A 23754-nucleotide genomic window follows, 5' to 3' on the forward strand; every position below is an offset into this window, starting at 1 on the left:
TATGCATGCAGATGGTGGTCGTAAGAGGGATGGTCTAAAATAATAAAGAAGCTGACACGAGGATGAGGAGTGTTTGTGTTTCCACGAGCGGTGGCCGATTCTTAAACGACGAGATGCAACTGGAAAAACCTATAGTCGGAAGACAATACCCGAACGAATAATTATCTGTAGCTCCTTGCATATAGGACAGCCTAACACTTTCGATATCACTCTGATAAACTTTATTTTATTTCTGTTTTCACCGTTATCTTGCCTCCTTCAACCCTTTGCACTCTAAAGGCACCTCTGGGCCTACATATTTCTTGTTATTAAAAATATCTTCTTTTGAAACACACTGTATATTGAAATCTCTATTTCGATCTATATATAATGTAATATTTATGTTAATCTATTGCATTGTCTAAGCTGATAAATTAATTGTATACGTAATGCATATAACATGTAAGTTTGCGTTGAACATGCAATCCCAGAATGTGTATTGATTCAGCTTTTAGCACTATTACGAGAAATCTGTTTTGAGAGAGCGAAACAGTTGATTCTTGTAAATCACGTCATTAAGTTGCCCTCGATATGAAGTATAATTACACACCATCGTTAAGAGAATTACGTTCCAGTGTAAAACGTCGATCGAAGGAATATTTTTTGGAGAACAGTTTGCATGGTGTTCCGTATGCTGCAGACCCTACGCGGCCCAAATGGGAAAGGTAATTTTACAATTCTATAATTGTTCGTCCATATAACTATTTTAAAAATTTTTAATTTGTTATACTACGTTTTCGCCATTACTGAAATTGAAGCAATGAATGTTTTGAAAAATTATTTTGGTGTGCTTTACTATAAACTTTTATTGAATTTGTATGTATCCAACGTTATCGGACAAATTAAAAATTATTGTTCGATTCACGAATTTTTATAGTCTTTTAATTATGTGTGTCGTTAAGTTTGAAGTTTTTGTAAATAAATAAATTTATTTATTTATTTATGTACAGAATAACGTGGTTCTTTTTAACGGTTGCATCAGTGGTAGCAACTGTTATTACAATTGCTATAATTTGGGGTAAATTTCAAACAGAACCAACTATAACTGGATTGGATGTATTGACGGAGGATGCTTACATTGATTTTCCTCGAATCTTCGTTTGCTTCGACTGGTCTCAACTAAATTACATGCAATTGAACAAGGTAAACTTATTTGTAAATATACCAGTCTCAATAATTTTATTCGTTAAACAGTTATATATCAACAACTTGTGTTGTTGTATTAACTCGTTCAAAATTTGGATGTAATTAAAAATATTTTATTATTTTTTCTTTTTAATTGATGGCTAAAGTTTACGTTTATATAGAAAAAAACGTATGAAATGGAGTTGTTAAAGCCAGCTATCGGTAAAGTAGGTATTTACTTAATTTTAAATTTTAAATTTGAAAGCAGATGAGGTAATATTATTTTAGAAGACTTGGAGGGATTAACAGTAAAATTCATTCTCGTTCATAATTTTTCTTATCATATAAAATTATAACATAACTAATATAGAAAATAAGAAATAAATGCGTGGATATTAAATGAAATAAATATATAGAGTAACACACGTGGAAATGTAATTTATTTCAACTTTTTTTTATAAGTTAATGTTAAGTTTAAGATAAGTTTCAATATCTGATGTATAAGTTCAGTAATTTCACATTTATTGACTCTTACTTAAAAGTTTCCTATGACAGTTTTTCATTTGGTTTGGAATTTAAATTATTGATAAGATAGACTATAAAAGAAAATTTATAAATAAATAGTAAATTTATTGCGCGTGAATGTTCATGGTATTTGGAATATTCTAGAATATATTGATTTTTTTAATTATTTCGCGTAAACTATTATTATTTCTTACATATAGGATGAAATACGTATGTATGAACAATTATATAATTGGAGGTGGGGAAAGGATCTCGATTCAAAAATGTATGACACAGTTTACCAAAAGAAAAAAGACTTTTCGGCTGATTTTGAAACGATGGCTCCCAACTGCGGGGATGTGATGACCAACTGTAATTACAAGTAAGCACCATTATTTTTTAAATTATTTTAGTATCGATGAAGGGGAAATAAATACTATATTCTACTACAAGAGTTATACTTATATATTTTTAATCATACTAGATTTTTTTTACAATAATTTTAATTATATTTCTTATTTAGAGGGTTAAATAAATCATGTAGCACACTATTCACAAAAGCTGTTGTTGCTGTGGGTGCATGTTGCAAATTGAATACTTTGGACCCTGTAGGAATAAAGGATGCAATAAGAGAGCTTGAGTTTGAAATAAAAAGTTCATACTATCCTTGGAGGTAATTTTACTATTTACAATATAAATTTTCATCTTTACATTACTTAACATTTCTGTAAATATCATGTATTAACTCATAAATCTCAAAAATATTTTCGCGCTAAATGCATCAAATGAAAACTTAATTTTCCTCGATATTATAACATAAATAATATATTGATATATAATATATATAAAATATATAATATAAAATATAATATATTCCTCGATAACATAAAACAAAAAACCTATTACCTATTACCATTTCAAAATCAGTCTGTACATGTCCATTATAGTAAAATGCTATTCTATTTAAATAATCCTTCCTACTATCCCTGATTAAATATTTCTCAGATGATTCTCTTATTGTTTATTATCTAAGAGCTAACTTAATAATGTAAGTTGACAAATGCTACTATACTATCGGATTAATAACATAACTTGATCGTCTTGAATATCTCCGTAATTTTTAATAATAAAAAAATACGTTTGGTTCGAAGAGGTGAATATTATGAAAAATACAAATTTGTTTCAAGGTCATATTTTCCGAGATTTTAAGGTCATTGATGTTCTTTTAAATGAGATTGCATATTTTTATCATCATAACGTGATAGTTCAGGTCAAGATTAATTTGACGACCTAAATTCTGTATCTTTGATGTGACCTTTAATACGAAAAATTCAGAAATGTTTGAAAATAATTGAAAGTAACTGTTGTATTATATTATTAATCAGAATATGTACACACATATATATATATAGAAGTAAAAATATTTCAAATTGCAGGCTTTACATCACCCAAAATATTGATTCAAGCCCAATACCAGAAGAGAGACCATTAGTAAAAGCTTACTTTCCAATTGATATTGAATTTAGTGTTGAAATGACATATGTTACTTCTGATATACATTACTTAAGTCTTCGACAACGTAAATGTAATTACAAACACGATGAAAGTTTCACTAATTGTGAGATAAAATATTTTACTAATCAGTTGTTAACCCATTGTAAATGTGTACCATGGTTTTTAGCATTCATTAAGAAAGAAGAATGTAAACTTTCAAAGTACTCTTGCTTAAACTATACAACTGTAGACATAAGTGATTCTAATTGTTGGCTTTCTTGTGATCATACGTCATATTCTGTGAAGGCAATACTCAAATCGTATAAAAACAGTAATAGAATTATATTTAAATTCTGGCCAGTGGCATTTTATAAAAGAGAGATGAGATTTGGTTATTTAGATTTATTAGTATCATTTGGCGGTATTGCAAGTTTATTTTTAGGATATTCTTTGTTAACATCTGTCGAACTGGGATATTACTTTAGTCTTAGAAGTTATTGTGGAGCTGTGATTCAGTCTTCTCGACAAAAGTATAATATCAGAACTATACATGTAGTGGAAAAGGTACCAAACAAAATAAATATTCAACAGAGGTACCATCAATATATTGATTAATCTTTAAGAACTTTAAACAGCTTTTCGAAGTAAAATTCTTAATATTTTTCCATTTCTTTCTTCAATTATTATTTTACATTAGATTCAAATTTATTATAAATATTATGCATTGCTTTAAAGAGTGCATGAATTTTGTATTCAGTCATTATGACTTTTTATTGTAGTGATTCGTTTTTAAACGTATTGTAATAAAATGTAAGTACTTATTACATAGAGCAACAAATGGTTAAAAAGATTTTAATGTAAACACTCTAACACATAAATAAATGCTTTCATTCCTACTACTGATGTAAGTCATGTATATTTTGTATGAGATGTGTTATTAATTTTACTATAAAATAAAAATATTCTTTATAAATGCCAATTTTAAGATTGAATATGTATGGCAAACAAGAATGGGTGTAATACAGTAAATCAACCGAAGTGTTTTTCGCAAGATTTTAAGTCTAAAACAAGAAGCTTTTATTCTGTAATATTGACTACTTTAACACAAGAAATCATTTTCATTTCATTTGAATTATTATTACTGTCATACTCTGCGTGATCTAACAAACGTGAGTGTTTCTCACAGAAACGAATTCCGAAGCTTTCCTGAGAACCAATTTCTAGTGCGCATGCGAACGAAAGTTCTGTTCCATGAATATAGCTACAAAACTTTCGCGATGTTAAGTGTGTGTGTGTGTTCAGAAGTTTGTATCCCATAAAAGTAATATTTCAAATTAAATGAAATGTGTATCTCTTAAATAGTTTCTCACAATATTACATTTCAAATTTTGCTATATTTTTAGATTGACCTTTCACATAAAATTTTTACTTTAACTTCCATCTAGCGGTCCGTAAAAAGTGATAGAAATATCAGCTATAAAAAAACGTAGTAATAGTGACTCAATATTGTATTTCAAGGTCATTTAATATAGAGAACATTAAGATTAATAATTTCGACAGAAGTTTCGCCTCTGTAAAATTACTTTGTTAAACAAATTATTTGTTACTGGATTTGTTACCCTATCTATCACCAATATGTAATTAAATAAGTCGCACCTTCCCTTCGTCGATTTATTTCTAGGGCACCGCTTTAGAACTTGCGAGATTTACATAATTAGCTCAATGTATCATGTTTAAATTAACAATAATAATTTACGCCTTAGAACTTGCGAGATTTACATAATTAGCTCAATGTATCATGTTTAAATTAACAGTAATAATTTACGTCCTTTTGTACTTTATTTAAGAGAAATCATTTCAATGCATTACAAAAATACTCACAGAATAAAATAAAAACAATAAAAATGTAATATTTATATAGCACATTTAAATAATTGAACGTAATTTATATTTTTCATTTGTAAATTATCAGGTGGCGCTTTGAGAACTAACCCATAACAAGAAAATGGAGACGGTTTCATTAAGTCAAATATCGTTGCACGCTCTTTATGCGTACTTGTATTACATATACATTTATAATAATCTAATTTTTGCACTGTTATGATTATTGTACTAAAATCAATCTTGTCACACTATAACCAAAACTTCAAACAATTCATTGGTAAAATACCACATATGCATATGGCGCTGTGATCTATTCCACAGAATATTGCAATATACATAGGAATGCCATTTCTTGTGGGTAGTATGTTCTAGAAAGAAGAAATGGAAAAGATTTTGACAATTATTTTGATCGAGGATGTTGCGTATCATATCCACAGTGATTACTACTATTTTTTAAAAGCAATTTTTGGATTTATTTTGAGTTATATATTATTTTTTTAATAAAGTTATTCGTATTAAATAACTTCGGTTAAAATAGAACACATAAAAGTAAACTATTTTAATTTTATTGCTACAAAAATGATTTTTCAAACTAAAGCTAAAGAAAACAAAAAGAATAAGTATTAGAAGAAATAGAAACTACAAGTTACATAGGATACATTCAGATCTGCACTATTTTGATGTGTTCAACGTTACCGATAATTCACGAACTTAGGATTGTTAGTAGAAATAAAATATTATGTATACTGCATTTATACTATGAATGTTTAATATAAATTTGGAAAGAAATGCATACGATATATATAAATGACAAAAATCATGTTTACAGCATGTAGTACTATAGAAATATTAATAATCCCGGAAAGTATCAAACCGCACTTTAAATTATCCTACGTGTATAATTCGCACAATACTTCAATGATATAGTTAAAAAATGTCGAAAAAATTACGTATCGAATTTTCTCGTTTTTCTGAGAATGAGTAACAGAGCATTTTTGTTGATATCGGTAATACAGAATGGTGGACAAAAATTCCTATGCAACGAGAGGTCTGCATACGTATCCTAAGTCTGTGCACAAGTTTCCGTAGCGCCACCTTGTTCAGGTTTGATCCACGTTCTTTTCAGAACGGTTGAAACGTTGCGTTCGTGTTGAGAAAACGTGACCACAGAGAACATCGTGTGGCGGTCGCGATTAGAAGAGCGAGTGTTATGCATGATATTGCATATTGACGTACATTAAGGTTGTCGCGCGACGGCATGCAGTTATCGAAGTAAATAGGCCGCAATTACACGGGTACGGGATTTTTCACGGTAACATAGGTATCCGGGTGCCGGTACATATCAATATACGCGAGCTCGAAGGATTGGTTATTGAAAAAATGGCGGCGGAAAATCTAAACAAGAACCGAATGATGGTTTTTAAGAACAAAGGCAAAGATCAAGAAGTGAGTATCCAGTGTGTTCATGATTGTGTGTAGTAACCTTGTGCGTCTGGAAGGTTCGGCTGTCGCTCTGAACGGATGATTGCCAGATTACTGCACGCACTAGTTTTTCCAAGATAGTGAAATGTATTTTTGCACTTTGTCATTCCGGTTGAATTTCCAGAGATTTTTATAAGATTATTTCATACAAAGGTGCAATGATTTTCAAATCGATTATTGTACCGTTGATCGCTACATGCAAAACAAGTGGAATGTGTTGTCAATCTGTAGAATTTCGTCAGGCAAAATGCTAAAATGAATCAGACCAGATAATTATTAACAAAAAGTATAACCAATTTCATAAAAATACAGTTTCAAGTGAAATTTTAGATAGCTTAGCAACACGTTTATGATACTATTATATTAGTCTTAATGAAAGTACTATACTAATATCATTCACTGTTTGTATCTTTGGTTTCTAATTAAGGATGTAATTGAGATTATCACAAGCAATTTTGACATATTAAGCTGGTGGAATAGTGAAGTGAATGTTCAAGTCCCTATAAAGTTCTACGGTCTGCTTGAAAAAGATTTATCAAAAAGATCCTTTTATAGCAATATAACAATGTTCAATGATTTTAGTATATTTAAAAATATTTGCATTTTATAGAATCATGGTATATTATAACACAATGATGTAATTGGTGAAACTATTTAACACATGATTAGATCTACTAGATATATAAATTTATATTAACCTTATAAATATTTTATCCATTTATTCTTTCTATATTTCATACTTATTTTTTAGGATATTAATATATAGTATAATTGTTTTAGAAAATAAGTCAATAATTAAGCATACGAAAGTAAATAAAGGGGTTACATTATTATCACTGCAATAATGATAAATAGTTTAGTAATGCTTATTTTTATATGGTTATATCTCTTATGTCGAAAGTAAAAAACTAATAATTTGATTTTTCTTAACAGATAGTCAAAAAAAGGAATGAAAATGCATATTTTGTCCATTAGCATTAGAAAGTGGATTACATTTTAAATCTTGTGTTAAATATTATATATTTTAATTGAAATAATACTGGTATGATATTCTGTTGCTGTTGTAATAGCTTTTTGATAATCTGATACACCATGAATTACTGTGTCATTACTCTTTATATTTGATACTTCATACAAATTTTAAGATATACCAAAGTATTTTTATTTTCTTTTATTGTTTTTTGAACTATTTATTTCTAAAAAACCTCACATATGCATTACTGAAATTGTATGGAACTTCATTGATGATCCTTATAATTAAACATTATTTTCTTTAGCTTTATGCTTTAAGTCATTGTTTAAGTCTTTGTTGAAATTTATATATTCAATTATGTTTAATTTATTATTCCTAAGTTATAACTAAACAATCGCTATATTTTATAGCGTTATCTTTATGTTGTCTTCTTTAAATGTTTCTTTGATTTTTTTTTCAAATATATTGTTATTTATTATTGTTAAAGAATTCAAACTTTGACTGCCATGCTATGTAATGTTTTATTTAGACATTTTTGTGCAAATTGTAACTGTTTTGCAGTTCGAACTTTTAATGTTAATAGTTCCTTTTGGCATATATAATCATGATATTTAATTTCTATAATAATTGATTCTCTTAATCTAAATCAAGTGAGTAAGTCTATCAAATATTTTGTTTTCTTCTTTATCATTAACAAATTGTTTCATTTTACATATCCTGTGTTTTGTACCTTGTCATAAATTTTTTTTAAGTTCTGCAATAAGTTATATTGCTGACCGATTACCGATAACAAATATTCAACTCTTTTTAATGTAAATATCTTTAATTCTCATTCCTTAGCGATCAGTTTTATCTGCTAATTTATTTTCTACTATAGTAGTAGTTATGTTATAATAATGAAGGTTATAACTTGAGTTTAGGTTACAATTAAACATTTCTTTAGTTAGCTCTTGTGCCAATAAAGAAATTCATTTAAATATTTTCTAAAACACAATTTATAACCTCATTAATTTACTTTCCAGTTTTAAAAGATGCCTTAATAATGTGAATCTTCAAAAAAAAATTGAACACCTTGTTTCATCGCAGTATGATGTTCCTCAACTTTTCCATATTGAAATTCTTTAGAGTGATCATGAACTTACTCTCTGAAGCAATTATATTTTATTTTTTTAATAATATGTAAATATCTATAATCATATATATACTAGAAAGGTTAAAATACTTCTAAACTTTTAGAATTAAATTTAATTCTAACAATATAATTTAATAATAATTTGTTAAAATTAAAATTATTGTAATTTGTTTCATCTTATATACTTCTTTTTTAAAATTTCACGTTTAAATATCTCCATGTGATTAATATACTTAACATTGTAGGAAATGAGAAGAAGAAGAAATGAAGTGACGGTGGAATTACGTAAAAATAAACGTGATGAAACTATACAAAAACGAAGAAATGTGCCTGTTACAAATCTTATAGGTAATATTCTTCTTTTCTAATGAAAATAGTTAAGAAAATATAAACAAATAAAATAAAACTATTTTACCAGATGAAGATAATTTGACGAAAATTGAGTTGGAAGAGCTAGTTAGGAATGCTGCTAGTTCAGATCCAACTGTTCAGTTAGAAGCTGTACAATCTGCAAGAAGGTTATTATCTTCAGATCGTAATCCACCAATTGATCCATTAATTGATAGTGGTATTTTACCAATCTTAGTTCATTGTCTTCAACAGCACAATAGGTATGAAAATTTAAAAATTTATACACTACTTTTATAATACGAAATACTTAATGTACATATGTTTACTTTTACAGTCCATCTTTGCAATTTGAAGCAGCATGGGCACTAACAAACATTGCAAGTGGAACATCACCTCAAACACAAGAAGTTGTAAAAGCTGGTGCTGTTCCACATTTCCTGAATTTGTTACTATCAAGTCAACAGAATGTTTGTGAACAAGCCGTATGGGCTTTAGGTATGTATACAGAATGCAGACAAAACATACAAGATAGATTTAAAATCGTAAAAAAGGTTCATCTTTTGTACAGTACATTACTGACAGTGTTTTTATTGAACTCATTCATATGTATCACTATAAATGGATTGTTAGAGTCATGGACAATTTTTAATTGTTAAATAATTAAAAAATGAATTAAATTTGATATATTTGGTTTTAAACTTTTTTAAAGGACAATATTAGTATTAGTAACAGAATATAATTTGTATTAATGTTTTAAAAAGTAGCTGCTTATGTATCAAGAGCATGCATATACGCCATCGCGTTAATATTAACATCTGTGAAGGGTGTCAAGTAAATTCCGTTTATATAACATATTTGTTGTTTTACTAAACTGATATGGTATTGGACAGATTATTAGTATATATGACAATTATTGAAATGTTTGAATATTGCTAATTGTTTCGACATTCTCTTATCCTTATTTGAATAATCCAGTCATAATTTTGCTATATTTTGCTATATTTTATTAGGTCGTGTTTTATGAAATGTCGGATTCTTGTTATTCCATTGTTTTTCATATAACCTCTTAAACAATTTCATTGTTAGTTATCAGAGTAACTTTTTGAAAAAAAGTTTTTTCGAATTGTGCATAATAACTATTTCTTGCATTGTTTTTTGAAAACATGGATACTGTCAACATTCGTGTAATTTTCTTATATGAATTCAAACTTGAAAATAATGCTGCAAAAGTCGCTCAAAATATAGACATGGCATTTGGGGACAATACTGTGAATGAAAGAACAGTAGAGCGTAGATTTGCAAAATTTCATTTGGGTGATGTTGCTTGGCAAAATGAGCCGCGTGGTAAACTAGAAACAGTTGTTTATAACGATGACTTTAGAATTTATTAATTCTAAACATTCAGAATCTTTCAAAAAAAGAATATATTCATTAAAAACACGTTGGAAAATGTTTATCGAATCGAATAAAGCATATTTTGATCGAATAAACGTCTTTTAGAACATCAAATAAGGTTTCCTCTTTTCTGTAAAATCCGATGTTTCATATTACTTGACCTAATATTTATTTAAATTCTTCTATTATTTTAAAATATACTCTAAATTAAATGAGTAAAGCACGTTTGTTTATGGCAAATATTTATTTGCAGGAAATATTATTGGAGATGGTCCAGCGTCTAGGGATTATGTTATTACTCTTGGCGTTGTAAAACCATTGTTAACATTTATTAAACCGGATATACCTATTAGTTTTTTACGTAATGTAACATGGGTAATCGTGAATTTATGTAGGAGCAAAGAACCTCCACCACCTGTTCAAACAATTAAGGATATTTTGCCTGCACTTAATGTACTCATACACCATTCAGATATTAATGTGAGTGACATGCACATCGCTTAATACATATATATATATATATAAGATGTAATTATTAAAATAATTTATTATAACTGTTTCTTCATTATTTTCATTATAGATCCTTGTCGATACAGTTTGGGCATTGAGTTACCTCACTGATAGTGGTAATGAACAAATTCAAATGGTTATAGACAGTGGTGTTGTACCACGTCTTATACCACTTCTCTCGCACAAAGAAGTTAAGGTACAAACGGCTGCTTTGAGAGCGGTTGGTAATATAGTAACGGGTACAGATGAACAAACGCAGACTGTATTAAATTGTGATGCGCTTTCGCACTTCCCTAATCTATTGACTCATCCAAAAGAAAAAATCTGTAAAGAAGCAGTCTGGTTCCTTTCTAATGTAACGGCAGGTAATCAAACACAAGTACAGGCTGTTATGAATGCTGGATTATTACCACTTATTATTCGTAATTTATCGAAGGTGAGAAAATGTTTTTTATGAAACTGTCAAAAACAATTGAAGAATTGTCACTTTATTAATATATACCCGTTTCTGGCACAGGGTGATTTCCAAACAAAAAAAGAAGCAGCATGGGCAATCAGTAATTTGACGATAAGTGGCAACAGAGATCAAGTTGTGCAGCTTATACGAGAAGGCGTCATTGAACCCTTCTGTGACCTCCTTTCCTGTAAAGATACTCAAGTTGTACATGTTGTTTTAGACGGTATACATAATATGCTCAAATTTGCCGGACCAGAAGTTGAGTACTTGGCTAACATGATCGAAGAATGTTCAGGTCGGTCTCCGTAACATTAACAATATTTTTATGCATGTTTATAGATCGCCGATACGATACATTGTTTAATATGAATTTACAGGTTTGGATAAAATCGAAGCTCTTCAAAATCACGATAATGTAGAAATTTATAAATTAGCATTTGATATCATCGAGCAATACTTTTCTGAAGAGGTATTTATTGAGTTCTGAAATCCGCTTTGTTCATAGTATATTTCAGGTTTTAAAAAAAACATAAGTTTCTTTTTTTATTTTAGGCAGATGACACGAACTTGGGGCCGCAGGTCGGAGAAGGTACATTCGAATTTGATCAGACGTCGACTATTCCAAGCGAGGGTTTTAAATTCTGAGAAGGCCTCCATTATTTCTCATCCGATCGTGCCGTCCCCCGACAAACTCCATTACGGAGTCATTCTGCTTACCCTTTCCTATTCTTATGTCTTATTCTTGCTCCAATGACAACACGTGGTGTTATCAATACGCCACCGCTGAACCAAGAATCATGTTTTTTTTTGCTAATCCAAAGGTATGACAGTGACTATTCACCCGATAAAAGGGGATATCAAAAAAAAACAGGGGCAAAAGTTACGGAGGGGAGGTGTTTCTTATTGAAACAAGGGAGAGTCTGTATTCTTTATTTTCCTTCTGATTTTTCAAAGGCCACATATGTTACCTTTTTTCCCTTTTTTTTTCTTAATCACAAATACTGAAAATTATTGGCGGAGCAGAACTTAGCCGGACACAGCTAGATGTACGCAACGTACCGACTAAATTATTTTAGTGAACTAATTAACTTGCTCTCTAAAGAGAAGAGCAACTGAAAAAAAGTCAAAGACCTTTTTATTGCTTGATCATGCTGCTGTCCATTCTAACTCGAGATGAGTCTTGGTTAGCGATGTTACATTTATAAAACAATTCGTGTATATTTTAGGCATGTTAAATTTATAATAATATTGATTACTAAATAAATGAATCGATTGACTACTCTTTATTAGTCTAATTCATGACTATGGATTATTATTTCTGTAAGAAAAACAAGATGAACAATAAAATTATCGTGTAAATTCGGTGATATTCGTTGCCGATCTTTGTTTGGATATTTTATCATATGATGAGTTGCAATTTAAAGAGGATTTAATCACTACACAGAACACGATAGTACTATTATACAACTGTTTCTTTATTAACTATCTTGTTACAATTACGATTCAGGTATAAATTCAATTGTGGGATCACCGAACTGATGAACATCATCTGCATAAAGATTCTCAGGAAGTTCGTCTTCGTTGCTGTTTGGTGAATACGTAGGAAAGTTCGGCGGCGCAGTAAGTCTTCTTAAAGGAAGTATTGTATCGTACAAATAACACATGGTGTTCGTTTCTCCTGGTATATTTGGACCTAATACCCAAATTACGTTATACTTGGTGTTTATTCGTAATATCTGTAAAACAAAAATTTGTTAATGATAATATTAGTCCTTTCATTGAGAAGACTTATTCATCATTATAACTTCTTATTTGAATTGTCAATATAATTCAATCATTTTACAAATTGAAATTTTTTGAAATATTAATTCCTGTTAAATTTATAATAACTGTTATTAAAGGTATAGATTAAATTTTCTTCAACATAATTGAAAATATGTCCTTTATAACAAAAAGCATCGTTGTAGGTAATGATTTTAATATTTTATTTATGTTCTATGATGTTAAAATATAACGTGAAGCAAAATTTATACGGTTCACATTTATTTTAAACATATTATAAAGGAACTTTGATAACAGCAATAATAAAGATTTAGTTATTTTATAATATCCGACGTTAAAGTATTGATTTCTTTATAATCAATTAAATGCAGCAATATTTTAAGTAAGTGCAATCAGACTTGTCCGTATCATACAATAATGTGCAAATATTTTAAAATAATTAAAAGAGTGTTGATGATGTGTTACACTAATTTATACACTTACTGTTGAAGGAAATTTATAAAGATAAACTAAAATATAATATCCAGTTATTAAAATGAAAGTATTAATAATATAATTTTATGTTTTAAATTATAATCAAATATGTTTAAGCAAAATTTAGAACATCTTGTTTCTTACATCTGACATCCAGTGAAAGTTGCACTTACTACATTTTATGTTACCATGTTCTTCATTTTTAACAATAGAAAAGAAATATACATATATAATTTTTTAAATAGATTTATATAATTGTTTAAACCCTCTCAATACATAGAATGCATAGATATTACTGACACGACTGTTTATTATTAATTTAAAATATTAATACTCGTTTACTTAATAAATTAATTTAGCTCTAAAGATTTATATCATTTAAAGAATACTATCGTTTAATCAAATTTATTGTCATTAGTCAAAGATACTGTTCAAACTTGAAATATAAAAAGATAGTTCATTGAAAGTGGTATTTCACTTTACAATTGAAATGGTCTAGCCTCACAAGAATAGTTTATCTTTTGAATGAAATATTCTTATTAATCATTAAATAAATAAAACGATTATTAATTACCTTTACACCTTTCAGAGTACGATAACGATTCCCCATATGCCCAGGCATCTTAGTACCAGGCATTACTCTAGCTTTAGCACCTCCAGAACCAATATTACCTCCTCTCCTGTGAGTCTTAGTTACGCCGTGACTTGCAGGCATACCTTTGAATCCCCATCTTTTCATAACACCTTGAAAGCCGCGATCTATCCTACATTCACAAAATATGTTATGGTTAACTATTATGTACTAAATAATACAAAATAACGTGATAGACCCAGCAGTTACGTTTTTCCTCTAATATCAAGAAATTCTCCTGGTCTAAAATGGGCTGCAAGCAAAGGAGTTCCTGGTGCTAAGGCAGCATCTGGTGTAATATGAAACCTCATCAGTACCTTCTTTGGTGTAACTCCAGCAGTATTAAATACTCCATAAAACTCTTTAGTAAGCTATAGAAAAAAAATTTGAGCAACAAGTTTAATGTATGATCAATTATTAAAACTGAATGAGAATTATATCAACTTACTATCTGTGGATCAATATTTTGTGCACCTACTACGAGGCAACCTTTTTTTGTTTTAACTCGTTTATGCTTTGATTGTTTAACTGGTATGTATTTTTCTGGTGGTATATACTTGACAACTTCATTATCTACAATCTATGAAATAGATTATATGGGCAATCTAGTACAGTTCTATGATATTGAAATATTTGACTGCCAGTCAAAGGTAACAGATCAAATTTTTCTATTGACAAACAGAAAATGATATTGTTTTGCAAAGGTTTAATAAAATTAAAATCAATCTGAAATATAAATAATTCATGTAACTACTAAACCCACAAATTTTATTATATTGTTATAATATAACGTTATCCTGTTTCATTAATCATAGATCTTGCTTCATACTTTTGACTGGCAATATATATATATAATTGGAATATTTAATAACACCTGTATCAGAGTACTTAATACTCTTTTCCCATTTTTAAGCCACATTGGATATACTCCAATCTTTTTGCCAATTAGACCAGTTCGCATAGAGGTACGAGTCCATTCTGTTTCTGACTTAATTATCTCTGATTTTAACATAGAATTCTGTACAAGGTTAGTAGCTATAACGCCTGAGATAAATTCTTTATTTTCTCGGGTAAGATCTTCATTATAGAGCTGATAAAAAGATTAGTATTATATAATATTCATAAAGTAAGCAATAACCCAGTGAAACAAAAATTTTTATTATATTAATACATACTACACGTGTTGGTTTTGGAAGCCATTCTGGGTGACGTTTTTTGGGGCGAGGATTCATTCTGAATCGATTACGAACTATGATATCAAAACTAAAATTGATGAAAATATAATTCAATAATAATAAATTAGTAATATATAACAATTGAATATGCAAAATAATAATTTACATATATATTAATTGTGCAGCAAAATATATTAACATTTTGGATTAGTGGTATATAATTTCTTGTCATACCTTGTTTTTAAACATTTCTTAAAAAGCTGGGCGTTTTGAAAATTTGTTACAAATGATGCCATATTTGTTAATAATTGAAGATTGTTTCATGTATGTTATATCGTCGGCGTGAAACACTAACGTAACCTAAAAATGAAACACATACGTATTATTACAGAGGTTAAGTGAAATATAATGTAAATACAAGTATTTAAATAACGTCATTAGTGTTTCTGTACTTTGAAAATATAAGGATTAAAATTTGTTAACGTTTCTTTTCAAAACTCTCCATTCAATTTCACTCAACACGAGGCATTTAACTACTGTTAAATACACTGTCTTTGATGCGGGAGGTACTACGAGGAAAACAAACAAGATGTTTACAATAGCTTCATATGAGAATAAAAATATGTCTCCTAACAACCATAAGACATTGTAATTATTTTATTAATTAGCAAAATTAATCAAGGTAGAACTATTTGTATAAAAAAGGGCCTGTTTCTTAATTGCGAGAGCATATCAAATCAAAGTATATCAGTTTTGGTTGAGGTTCGTATAACATATGTTCATATATATTACCAATTATTTCAAATTCTGCACAATTCTGTTATAATATGAATTGTAAATTTTTATTTACAAAATGTTTATTTTTCTTATTTCTTAGTTTCACTTTTATACTTTAGTTAGGTTTGGGTTGCTATTATTGAAAAAAATAACAATACTTTATATTAAACATTACCTCGAGTGACTATTAATAGAAGTTAGATAATATAAAAAAATGCAACTATCTGTATATTGAAGTTTTGCTGTCTACTTATATACCTAAATTTTTCAATATATTCGACATTTTAAGAAAATGTAAAAAATTGAAGTTGATTTTTCGTGCACCTCTTTAATTTTTACATTCAATACACAAAGTATCAGAACTCAGAATATAGATAGACTAATGAGGAGGTCGTCATTAACTATGTCACTCCTCTTTCATTGGGAGTGATAATACTACTATAATTTTATATTATAATTTTCTTTGCTGTCGCCCGAATTCAAGTGACGTGGCAGTCAAAATGTTAATTTGGTTTAACACTAGAACTATCGAACAGTTAAATTGTTTTTTTGAAATTGTTTTGTAGAAATCTCAACAGTGCAATTATTCACACTTCAGTTGGTTTGCAATTCAGTTTGTGTATTGTTAAATCAGTTCCTCTAGTACTTTCTCAGAGAAGAATCTGTTATCTGTTGAATAACTGGAAAAAATGAAAACAGGAAGTGATCATTTTAGCCCATCCGGTAGTTCTAGTGTTAAGAACGCACTGATTCTGTCGAAGTCTTTCCTGGACAAGATACGCTGAAGGCAAGCAAACTGAAGGAATCAGGACACGTGGGGTGGAAACTTTCAATTCTGGGAAGACTATAGGCCGTATTAATCCGAAGTAAAAACGTTTTGTCGGTGTCGCCTTGGCAAGAGATGGTCTCGGGCTAGGGATGAATAGCGAATGGATCGGGAGACAATCGCAAAGGGGGAAAAAGGGCGGTCCGATGGGGGTGGGAAGGAGGTGGGGAACCGGTGGAATTGCCTGAACTGGACAGCACGTGGACTACCTACTTTTATATCGCTCGGGAAATAATGGGATTCCCATCATGAAGTGGATTTCCCTCGGGAGCCAGTGGACATCGATGCACGCGTCAAGAGATCCTACACCGCCCCCGTATCCTATCGGTCTCTTGCAGCCGGCCGACGTTCATCGTGCTTGTCCACCCTCGCTCGTTCACCTGTCCGGTCAACCCCCACCCTGAACGTGTCACAACTTGACGCACAGGCTTGATTTTCGAGGAATTGAAGATTTTTCCATGGGACTTGTATGAAGTGTGTATAATGCGAATGCCATCGAAAATGACTAGAATTTTTTAAGTTATATTCTTAGGGTACTCAAAGATGAATGTTTGGCTGTTGTTCGACTTTTATAAAGAAACAACGTTGACGTCTCCATTTTAACATGCAAATGGTCAGGATAAAAAAAGTTAGGAGAACCCATTGAGTATCACATCTAGACGTTGAGGATGATTGTGGTCAAAATGTAACGGAAGGGTACGGGCAAATGGTTTAATCGATTAACTTGAAGCTTCTTTAACTTATTACATATGAAATTGAAGTTGTAGTCTGTACTTGAAGATGCAAGTGGGACGGATAAAAAGAAATCAAAATTCATTAACAATCACGAGTAAACGTCAAGAGTAACTGAGGACTTTGAACCTTCGAATAGGGGAAAATTTTTTAATTGATTAAGTCGAGGATTTTCCAACTTCAGATATGTGAAATCGAAACTCGTAATCTATATTTAAAGATGCAAGTGGTTTGAATGAAAAGGAATCACGTTGAATTGTTCAAAGTCACGAGTTAACGAAAACCAAATTTAATTCGTCGCATCGTAATTTTTAAATTCACTATTCTAAATCGTAGAGGGCGTAACAAAAGGTTTGCTTTTTTTACACGATCGGTATTTCAGACCACCGGATCATTGAATCGCGGAACTAAAATACTTATCTTCTACTGATAACTCAATTGTCATCGACTGAGTTTAAAATCGATGATCCTCTTTATTAACTGGAGTTAAAGTAATATTGGTAATTAATAATTACTTATTAACTTATTACATATATTAAAGAAATAATGTACTGATATAGAATATGAAATATTATTCTGTTTATGTATAAACTTATTGAAAAAATATAACAATATATTGACAAAGAAACCTGTTCCGTTTATAAAACGCAAGTGTTTTTTATTATATGTATTCAGACACAATAAGTCAATTACAGAAGTAAAAAAGAAATTTTGATACTTAGGGGGTCAGTTACGTGTTATACTACTAATACAGAATATTTATTTATATAAATTATAGTTCATTGCTAATAATACGAACAAATTGCACTTTAAATAAACCATATTAATCGCAATTGCAGTTAACACTCTCTCAAATTGGACGATTGACAATTCACACTTATCAAACGTTTTCATTATACCACTGCTTCTCATACACAATAAAACAAGATTCATTAATAAGACTGTCTACCTACATTTCATTTTTCGCATGACTCCCATAAATCAATTTCAGATAATCATCGATAATATTTACTATTCAACAAGGAATACAAGCTACAAAGCAAGGCAATACCTAAAACCCCTACGATACGGTTCGAAAACTGCGGGAGAGGGTATCCAGGGTTTTCCGTCACTATCGCCGTTTCTCTTTCATCGATTACGTCAGAAGAAAAAGGCGGAGTTCTCTGCACGGTGGAACTTGATAAAGGCTTCTATCCGTGCCGGGGCGGCAAGGAGTGGGCAGTAATAAAATAAATATGTGCGACGGCCAGCGGCGTTCCTCCTCCCGAACCACCACCACCGCCGCCACCACCACCATCGTTGCCGCCACTACCATCACCGACACCAGAGACACCAGAGAGGTACCAGCACCACCTTAGAGCGGAGCGGAGCTTGAAACTCGCGTGTGTTGCCGGGTAATTGATTTCTTTGATAGCAGCCACACGAAAGGAACATTGTAGATGCTTCGGCCACTAGAGCGGAGGGGATGCAACCCCCTTTCGCGATCTACCATCCCCCCGGATCAATGGATATCTCTGCGCCGGACAAGCCCCTCCAGCTCGGCGTCTTCCCTCCGAGGATGACCAATAACAAACACCGGGGCCGCTTCTCTCTCTCTAATGGAGTTTTTACCGATAAAAAATTCACTCGGCTTCCTCCTTTTGCCCGGGGAGACAGACCCTGTCGCCTTGCTTCCTCTCGGACATCGGCCGGACTCCCACCCCCAACCGCCCCGACTCTCCTCTCCGCCGACCCCTCAGGACATCCCGCTTTTCTAGGGGATACTTACACGCCGACACCTTTGCCCCGTCCCGATGTCTCGTCTCTCGTCGAGAGTGCCCCGCTGGCGGTGCACCCCTGGTCTCACCGGGGACGGAGCCGGGCTTTCCCGACGCTACGCGGAGCCCTGGGACTACCCGTTGCTGCTGGAAACGGTCTTTGGCCGGATTCTGGAATATTTTTTCGGAGGGCGTGAATTCGACGATTTTGAGGGTCCTTCCGATTTGATCGGCGGAGCATGTTGCGAGACTTGGGGATTTTTTAAAAAGTAGCCAGTATTTTTTAGGAAGTAGCCAGTAGGCTGTATTCCAACTTTGGAGCTCGGTTTTGTTGGTTTCGAAGAATGTTTGAGAATTTTTGTGTGGGTAAATGATGATTTTGCTAGACTCTGTGGAGGATTTCTGTATGCGTCCTGGACGATGCTTTTCGTGTTAGATATATGTCAAGGTAAAGAAAGGAGGGAAGACGTTTGACGGAGCTTTTATTTTGTACGAGTGTGGGCATCGTTTGAGTTGGGATAAATGTAAGGTGTTGAGAGACAATAGGTAGTATCTGGTAGGTGAGAGTTCGACTTCGAAGATTCGTCTTATTTTTAATTTGTGACGATTGAATTTTGTAATATTTAAATAATTAATAATCAAAAACAGATCATGAGAGTACTGTAGCTGTTTTCTAAAAATAATTTAATTTTTTCTCAACCGTAAATACGAAACCTGTTAAATTCCGTCTAAAAGGCAAACAAAAGCCTTGTGGCTTTCCTTGAAAAAATGTTGGCACAAAACCAACCGTTCTCTACGATTCTCGTCCTCTTCTTCACAGCGAGTACACATATAGTATGCGTGCATGTGCCAAACATAATCATCCATAAAAAATAATCTCAACAATTAAAGATAAATAATAATTTGAAAATTGTAAATCGGAATGTTATGAGAATTAAGAAATGTATCACATTTTTTCGTAAGACGACAACAAATGCATTTTAAACTGACATTCAATGTCCGACAAACCGACAAACCGACGATTTTCTCTAAATTGTCTAAAATAAGATGTGACATTCATGTCCATAGTAAAGCTAGAGGAATGTTATATTTCGGCAATTCGAAGGTATAAACCGTATAAAACGCATATTACATTTCCAGGAGATTTACGGTGGTACGTAATTTGTGCCAATTTCAATTGCGAATGTATCGCCGTTCGAATAATTTCGTGCGGCTGCGCAGCAAAGTTCGGAACAATGTAGCCTGATTAATGATTAACGATTACAATTATTTTGTAATTAAATCATCGTTAAATGACAATGATTATATTGAGTAATCAATAATCATAATTAATGAATAACAGAAATAATTAAAGCAAATGCAGTCACCGGAGATCCTTAATTCATCAACTATTGATTTAGGTGTGATTACATATTTGATTATAATTCAGGCAATTACTATACGATCTAGGCGTTCGTTTATTTTTAAGAATTTTTGTGAATCTTTTAGCTCACAGTTTTCAACTATTTTTAAGGTTTGTTGACACTTTGACAGCTATTGTTACATTGGCATGATGTTGTTAGTCAACAATTATTGGACGGTACCGTCCACTTAAATATGTCTTTACTCTTTGGTGGATCATCCGTCATTATTATAATTATGTGTCTTATTAAGATAGAAGTAAAACTACATTACAAAGTTATATTGATAAGTTTAATTTTTTTCTTAACATATGTAGTATAATTACTTCATGAACAACTTCCAAAAGGTAGGAAATCGCTTGCTTGTACCTAATCAAAAGATTGATTGTACGTTTGATAATATTAATTTTTCAATACATGCTTATTAGGACCATTATTTCACTATCCAACGAGTACTGTCCATTCTAAAGTTCTGTGAGTCAGATGTCTGGGAAGATTGACTCCGGAGGAAGAAGAGATACTCTACAACATTATTACGCATTAGACAATTTCTCATGAAATCCTCTTATACAAACATTAACTTCAAGCATTAAGTGAACGAAAATTCATTGGAAGAAAGTATATGAACTTTAATCATACAAGAGGACCCTTAACTCGTTCTCAAAGAAATTTTATTTCGTTCCACGTCGACCTGTCAGTCAGCAAAATAAAAATAATCAACTTCATTGTTAATGATACAGAGGTGTTGAACACTGTACAGGTGTCTGGAAAGGTGATTGGTCCCGGGGGTGGAAGAGGTAGTTTGTGGTCGCCGGCTAAGATGGAGAGAGAGTTCGGTCGGTTCGGCTTAGTTCGCGGAACAGCGAGTTGGTGGTGCTGACGGCATGTATCGATTGTCTCCGCGATATAATGGCCCGGCCAGGGCTACGCACATATGCAACCGCGGGGCGCAGCAGTCCTCCTCGCGCGGAACGGACGCCGACGAATTCGCGCGGCGCGCGTCTTTTCCAGCGTGTTTTATTCAGCCGGTGCTCCACCAGTTGCTGCTAGCTCCGAGCTGCCGAGGGGTAGATAAGTTCGGGCTGCGCCTGTTTTTCGGACTGCTCTCCCTCTCTCCCTCTACCCTCTACCCTCTACCCTCTACCCTCTACCACTCTGTCTCTGTCTCTTTCTCTTTCGCGCACACAGACACCCTCTTTCCCGGTGAGGGACTCATTTGTGCGTTTTCGGGGTTTACACGAACGTTCGGATTCTTTTGTCTACAGGGACGCGGAATCGGGTGGGAAAGTTTGTATATTTTATTACGTCAATGGGAACAGCATACTCAACCCCTGGATACCTTGGAGATGAGAACTACGGGGATGTAATGTGGAATGATGGACACGAGGTTTGTCGTACTTTGGTTGCAGGTGACAGGATCGTAGATTTTATGGATTTTTTTTTTTTAGATTTTCACCGGAGCTGAGAAGATGTTTTTGGAACGTAGAACTTTTGGTAGATTGAAACTTGTGTTTGCCCCGAGAGTCTCGGCATTGGGAGAGAGTTTGAGGGAGTTTGATGAGGCTTTTATTTTAGTTGGAATCTGCTGGAAACTTTGGCGGAGGAGATAGATTCGTGTTTAATTATAGTTTGTAAGTTAGTCTACAAAAATGTGTGTGCTTTTAGAAAGGCCTGCGGTCTGGTTGCAATTTGATTGCAAGGGAAGATTAACTAGTCGATTGAAAAACTGATTAGTTGATGCAATGGATACGTGGATGTATAACGTATTGATTTAATATTTTCTTATATTAAAAATTAAGTAGAAAATGTGGAATAATATCTATTTCGTGTCGTACTTTGTTTTCGAGACAATTGCCTTTAAAAATTCGTCTGTTCAATAGGAATCGGCTAACGAGTCTGTCGATGACTTACCAATTCCACTTATAAACTCTAAGATGGCATGTCAGATGAACTTTCTACTATTTTGAAATGAAGTCTCATATGAAAAAGATGTATCGTATGCTTTCGACTTATTTTTTCATGTATCTTCCACTGTGTTTATACTATTACGATCAGTGAAAAATAAAGAGAAAATATACGTTTTTAATTCTACTTAAACTCTTTTCAAAGTGTAAGATCCATGGTTATTCTCAGTAATAAGACCACGGATCTCTACACACTCATATCATTTAAACATCTTCAAACATTTATTCAATTTTTAACGAAACATGCTACAAAATTATTTCAATTTTCATACATCGAAATCAATATCAAAGCAACTCAAACTTTTCCTCATCACTCGTCTCCTTCCCTTACGAAACCACGGGTTCGTATAAGCATCAACAACAATTTAAATCAAAGTTCCAAACATTCAGAAGACTCCTTACGCCCTAACAATAAAACTCAACCCCAAAACCAGCAAAAACAGTTCCAACCGATCTACCTAACATAACAACTCTATCACAACCCATCTCTCGAGCAGTCCCCAGAAAAAATCCTCAAAGCCGTCCACTCCTCAGACATCTTCGAACGAGCCATAACCCGGAACTCGACTTCCGCTGCTCGAAGACTTTCACCGCGATGCGAGTCGAAGCCCGCGAGAAATTCAATTGAAGAATAAGCCCCGAGCGAGCAGCAGCCATTACCCTCCGGAAGGTCCAGCCTGTCGAGGGAGAGTCTGTGCCCGAAGGAGGTCGACAAGCGAGTAGCGTCGGCGCTGCCCTTGCAAGCTTCCTCGTGTATTGATCCTCATAATTCGGGGGTTGGAGGGCGCCGGGGGTGAGTTGGGTGGCCGGGAGGGTTGAAGAGGGTTGAGAGACGGCTCTGGCGGGGCTGAGCCCCACCTCGACGGCCGAGAAACGTATGCGTCCGGGAG

General features: G+C 32.4%; 3 protein-coding genes and 1 long non-coding RNA gene across 5 annotated transcripts; 3 read left to right on the forward strand and 1 right to left on the reverse strand.

Annotated features, from left to right (window-relative positions):
• Positions 1-559: 559 nt before the first annotated feature.
• Positions 560-3809, forward strand: LOC116431768 (pickpocket protein 28). Its single transcript, XM_031987643.2, has 5 exons — positions 560-704; positions 990-1182; positions 1890-2050; positions 2192-2341; positions 3105-3809. Exons 1-5 carry the CDS (start codon positions 571-573, stop codon positions 3775-3777), a joined length of 1311 nt encoding a protein of 436 aa, XP_031843503.1. The 5' UTR covers positions 560-570; the 3' UTR covers positions 3778-3809.
• A 2303-nt stretch (positions 3810-6112) lies between these two features.
• On the forward strand, positions 6113-12632 carry Kap-alpha3 (karyopherin alpha3). 2 transcript variants are annotated; one of them, XM_031987641.2, is made up of 9 exons: positions 6113-6492; positions 8879-8981; positions 9052-9244; positions 9319-9479; positions 10633-10859; positions 10960-11325; positions 11407-11641; positions 11724-11815; positions 11899-12632. In XM_031987641.2, the coding sequence occupies exons 1-9, from the start codon at positions 6427-6429 to the stop codon at positions 11989-11991; spliced, it is 1536 nt and encodes a 511-aa protein (XP_031843501.1). In that variant the 5' UTR covers positions 6113-6426; the 3' UTR covers positions 11992-12632. The 2 variants fall into 2 exon arrangements, with proteins under 2 accessions (XP_031843501.1, XP_031843502.1); XM_031987642.2 differs by lacking the exon at positions 6113-6492 and adding an exon at positions 6523-6681.
• Positions 12633-12800: 168 nt separating this feature from the next.
• Positions 12801-16118, reverse strand: mRpL3 (mitochondrial ribosomal protein L3). The gene is made up of 8 exons (XM_031987644.2): positions 15861-16118; positions 15643-15768; positions 15409-15496; positions 15108-15323; positions 14682-14813; positions 14444-14604; positions 14177-14366; positions 12801-13082 (listed from the first exon to the last, which is right to left on the reverse strand). The coding sequence occupies exons 2-8, from the start codon at positions 15702-15704 to the stop codon at positions 12843-12845; spliced, it is 1089 nt and encodes a 362-aa protein (XP_031843504.1). The 5' UTR covers positions 15705-15768; positions 15861-16118; the 3' UTR covers positions 12801-12842.
• Positions 16119-21858: 5740 nt separating this feature from the next.
• On the forward strand, positions 21859-22552 carry LOC143174402 (uncharacterized). The gene is made up of 3 exons (XR_012998288.1): positions 21859-21967; positions 22166-22287; positions 22349-22552. It is a non-coding gene; the product is annotated as an uncharacterized LOC143174402 (long non-coding RNA).
• The last annotated feature ends 1202 nt before the right edge of the window (positions 22553-23754 follow it).

The sequence above is a fragment of the Nomia melanderi genome, chromosome 3 (genome assembly GCF_051020985.1).
Source record: "Nomia melanderi isolate GNS246 chromosome 3, iyNomMela1, whole genome shotgun sequence".
Classification (NCBI taxonomy): Eukaryota; Metazoa; Arthropoda; class Insecta; order Hymenoptera; family Halictidae; genus Nomia; species Nomia melanderi.

Coding starts and splice junctions, on each gene's coding strand:
- LOC116431768 (XM_031987643.2), top strand. CDS start 571: ATGAAGTATAATTACACACCATCGTTAAGAGAATTACGTTCCAGTGTA. Junction 1,183..1,889: donor ATTACATGCAATTGAACAAG/GTAAACTTATTT, acceptor TCTTACATATAG/GATGAAATACGTATGTATGA. Junction 2,342..3,104: donor AGTTCATACTATCCTTGGAG/GTAATTTTACTA, acceptor TTCAAATTGCAG/GCTTTACATCACCCAAAATA.
- Kap-alpha3 (XM_031987641.2), top strand. CDS start 6,427: ATGGCGGCGGAAAATCTAAACAAGAACCGAATGATGGTTTTTAAGAAC. Junction 9,245..9,318: donor TGTCTTCAACAGCACAATAG/GTATGAAAATTT, acceptor TTACTTTTACAG/TCCATCTTTGCAATTTGAAG. Junction 11,642..11,723: donor CATGATCGAAGAATGTTCAG/GTCGGTCTCCGT, acceptor ATGAATTTACAG/GTTTGGATAAAATCGAAGCT.
- mRpL3 (XM_031987644.2), bottom strand. CDS start 15,704: ATGGCATCATTTGTAACAAATTTTCAAAACGCCCAGCTTTTTAAGAAA. Junction 15,497..15,642: donor AAGAAATGTTTAAAAACAAG/GTATGACAAGAA, acceptor CATCAATTTTAG/TTTTGATATCATAGTTCGTA. Junction 13,083..14,176: donor GTACTCTGAAAGGTGTAAAG/GTAATTAATAAT, acceptor TTTGTTTTACAG/ATATTACGAATAAACACCAA.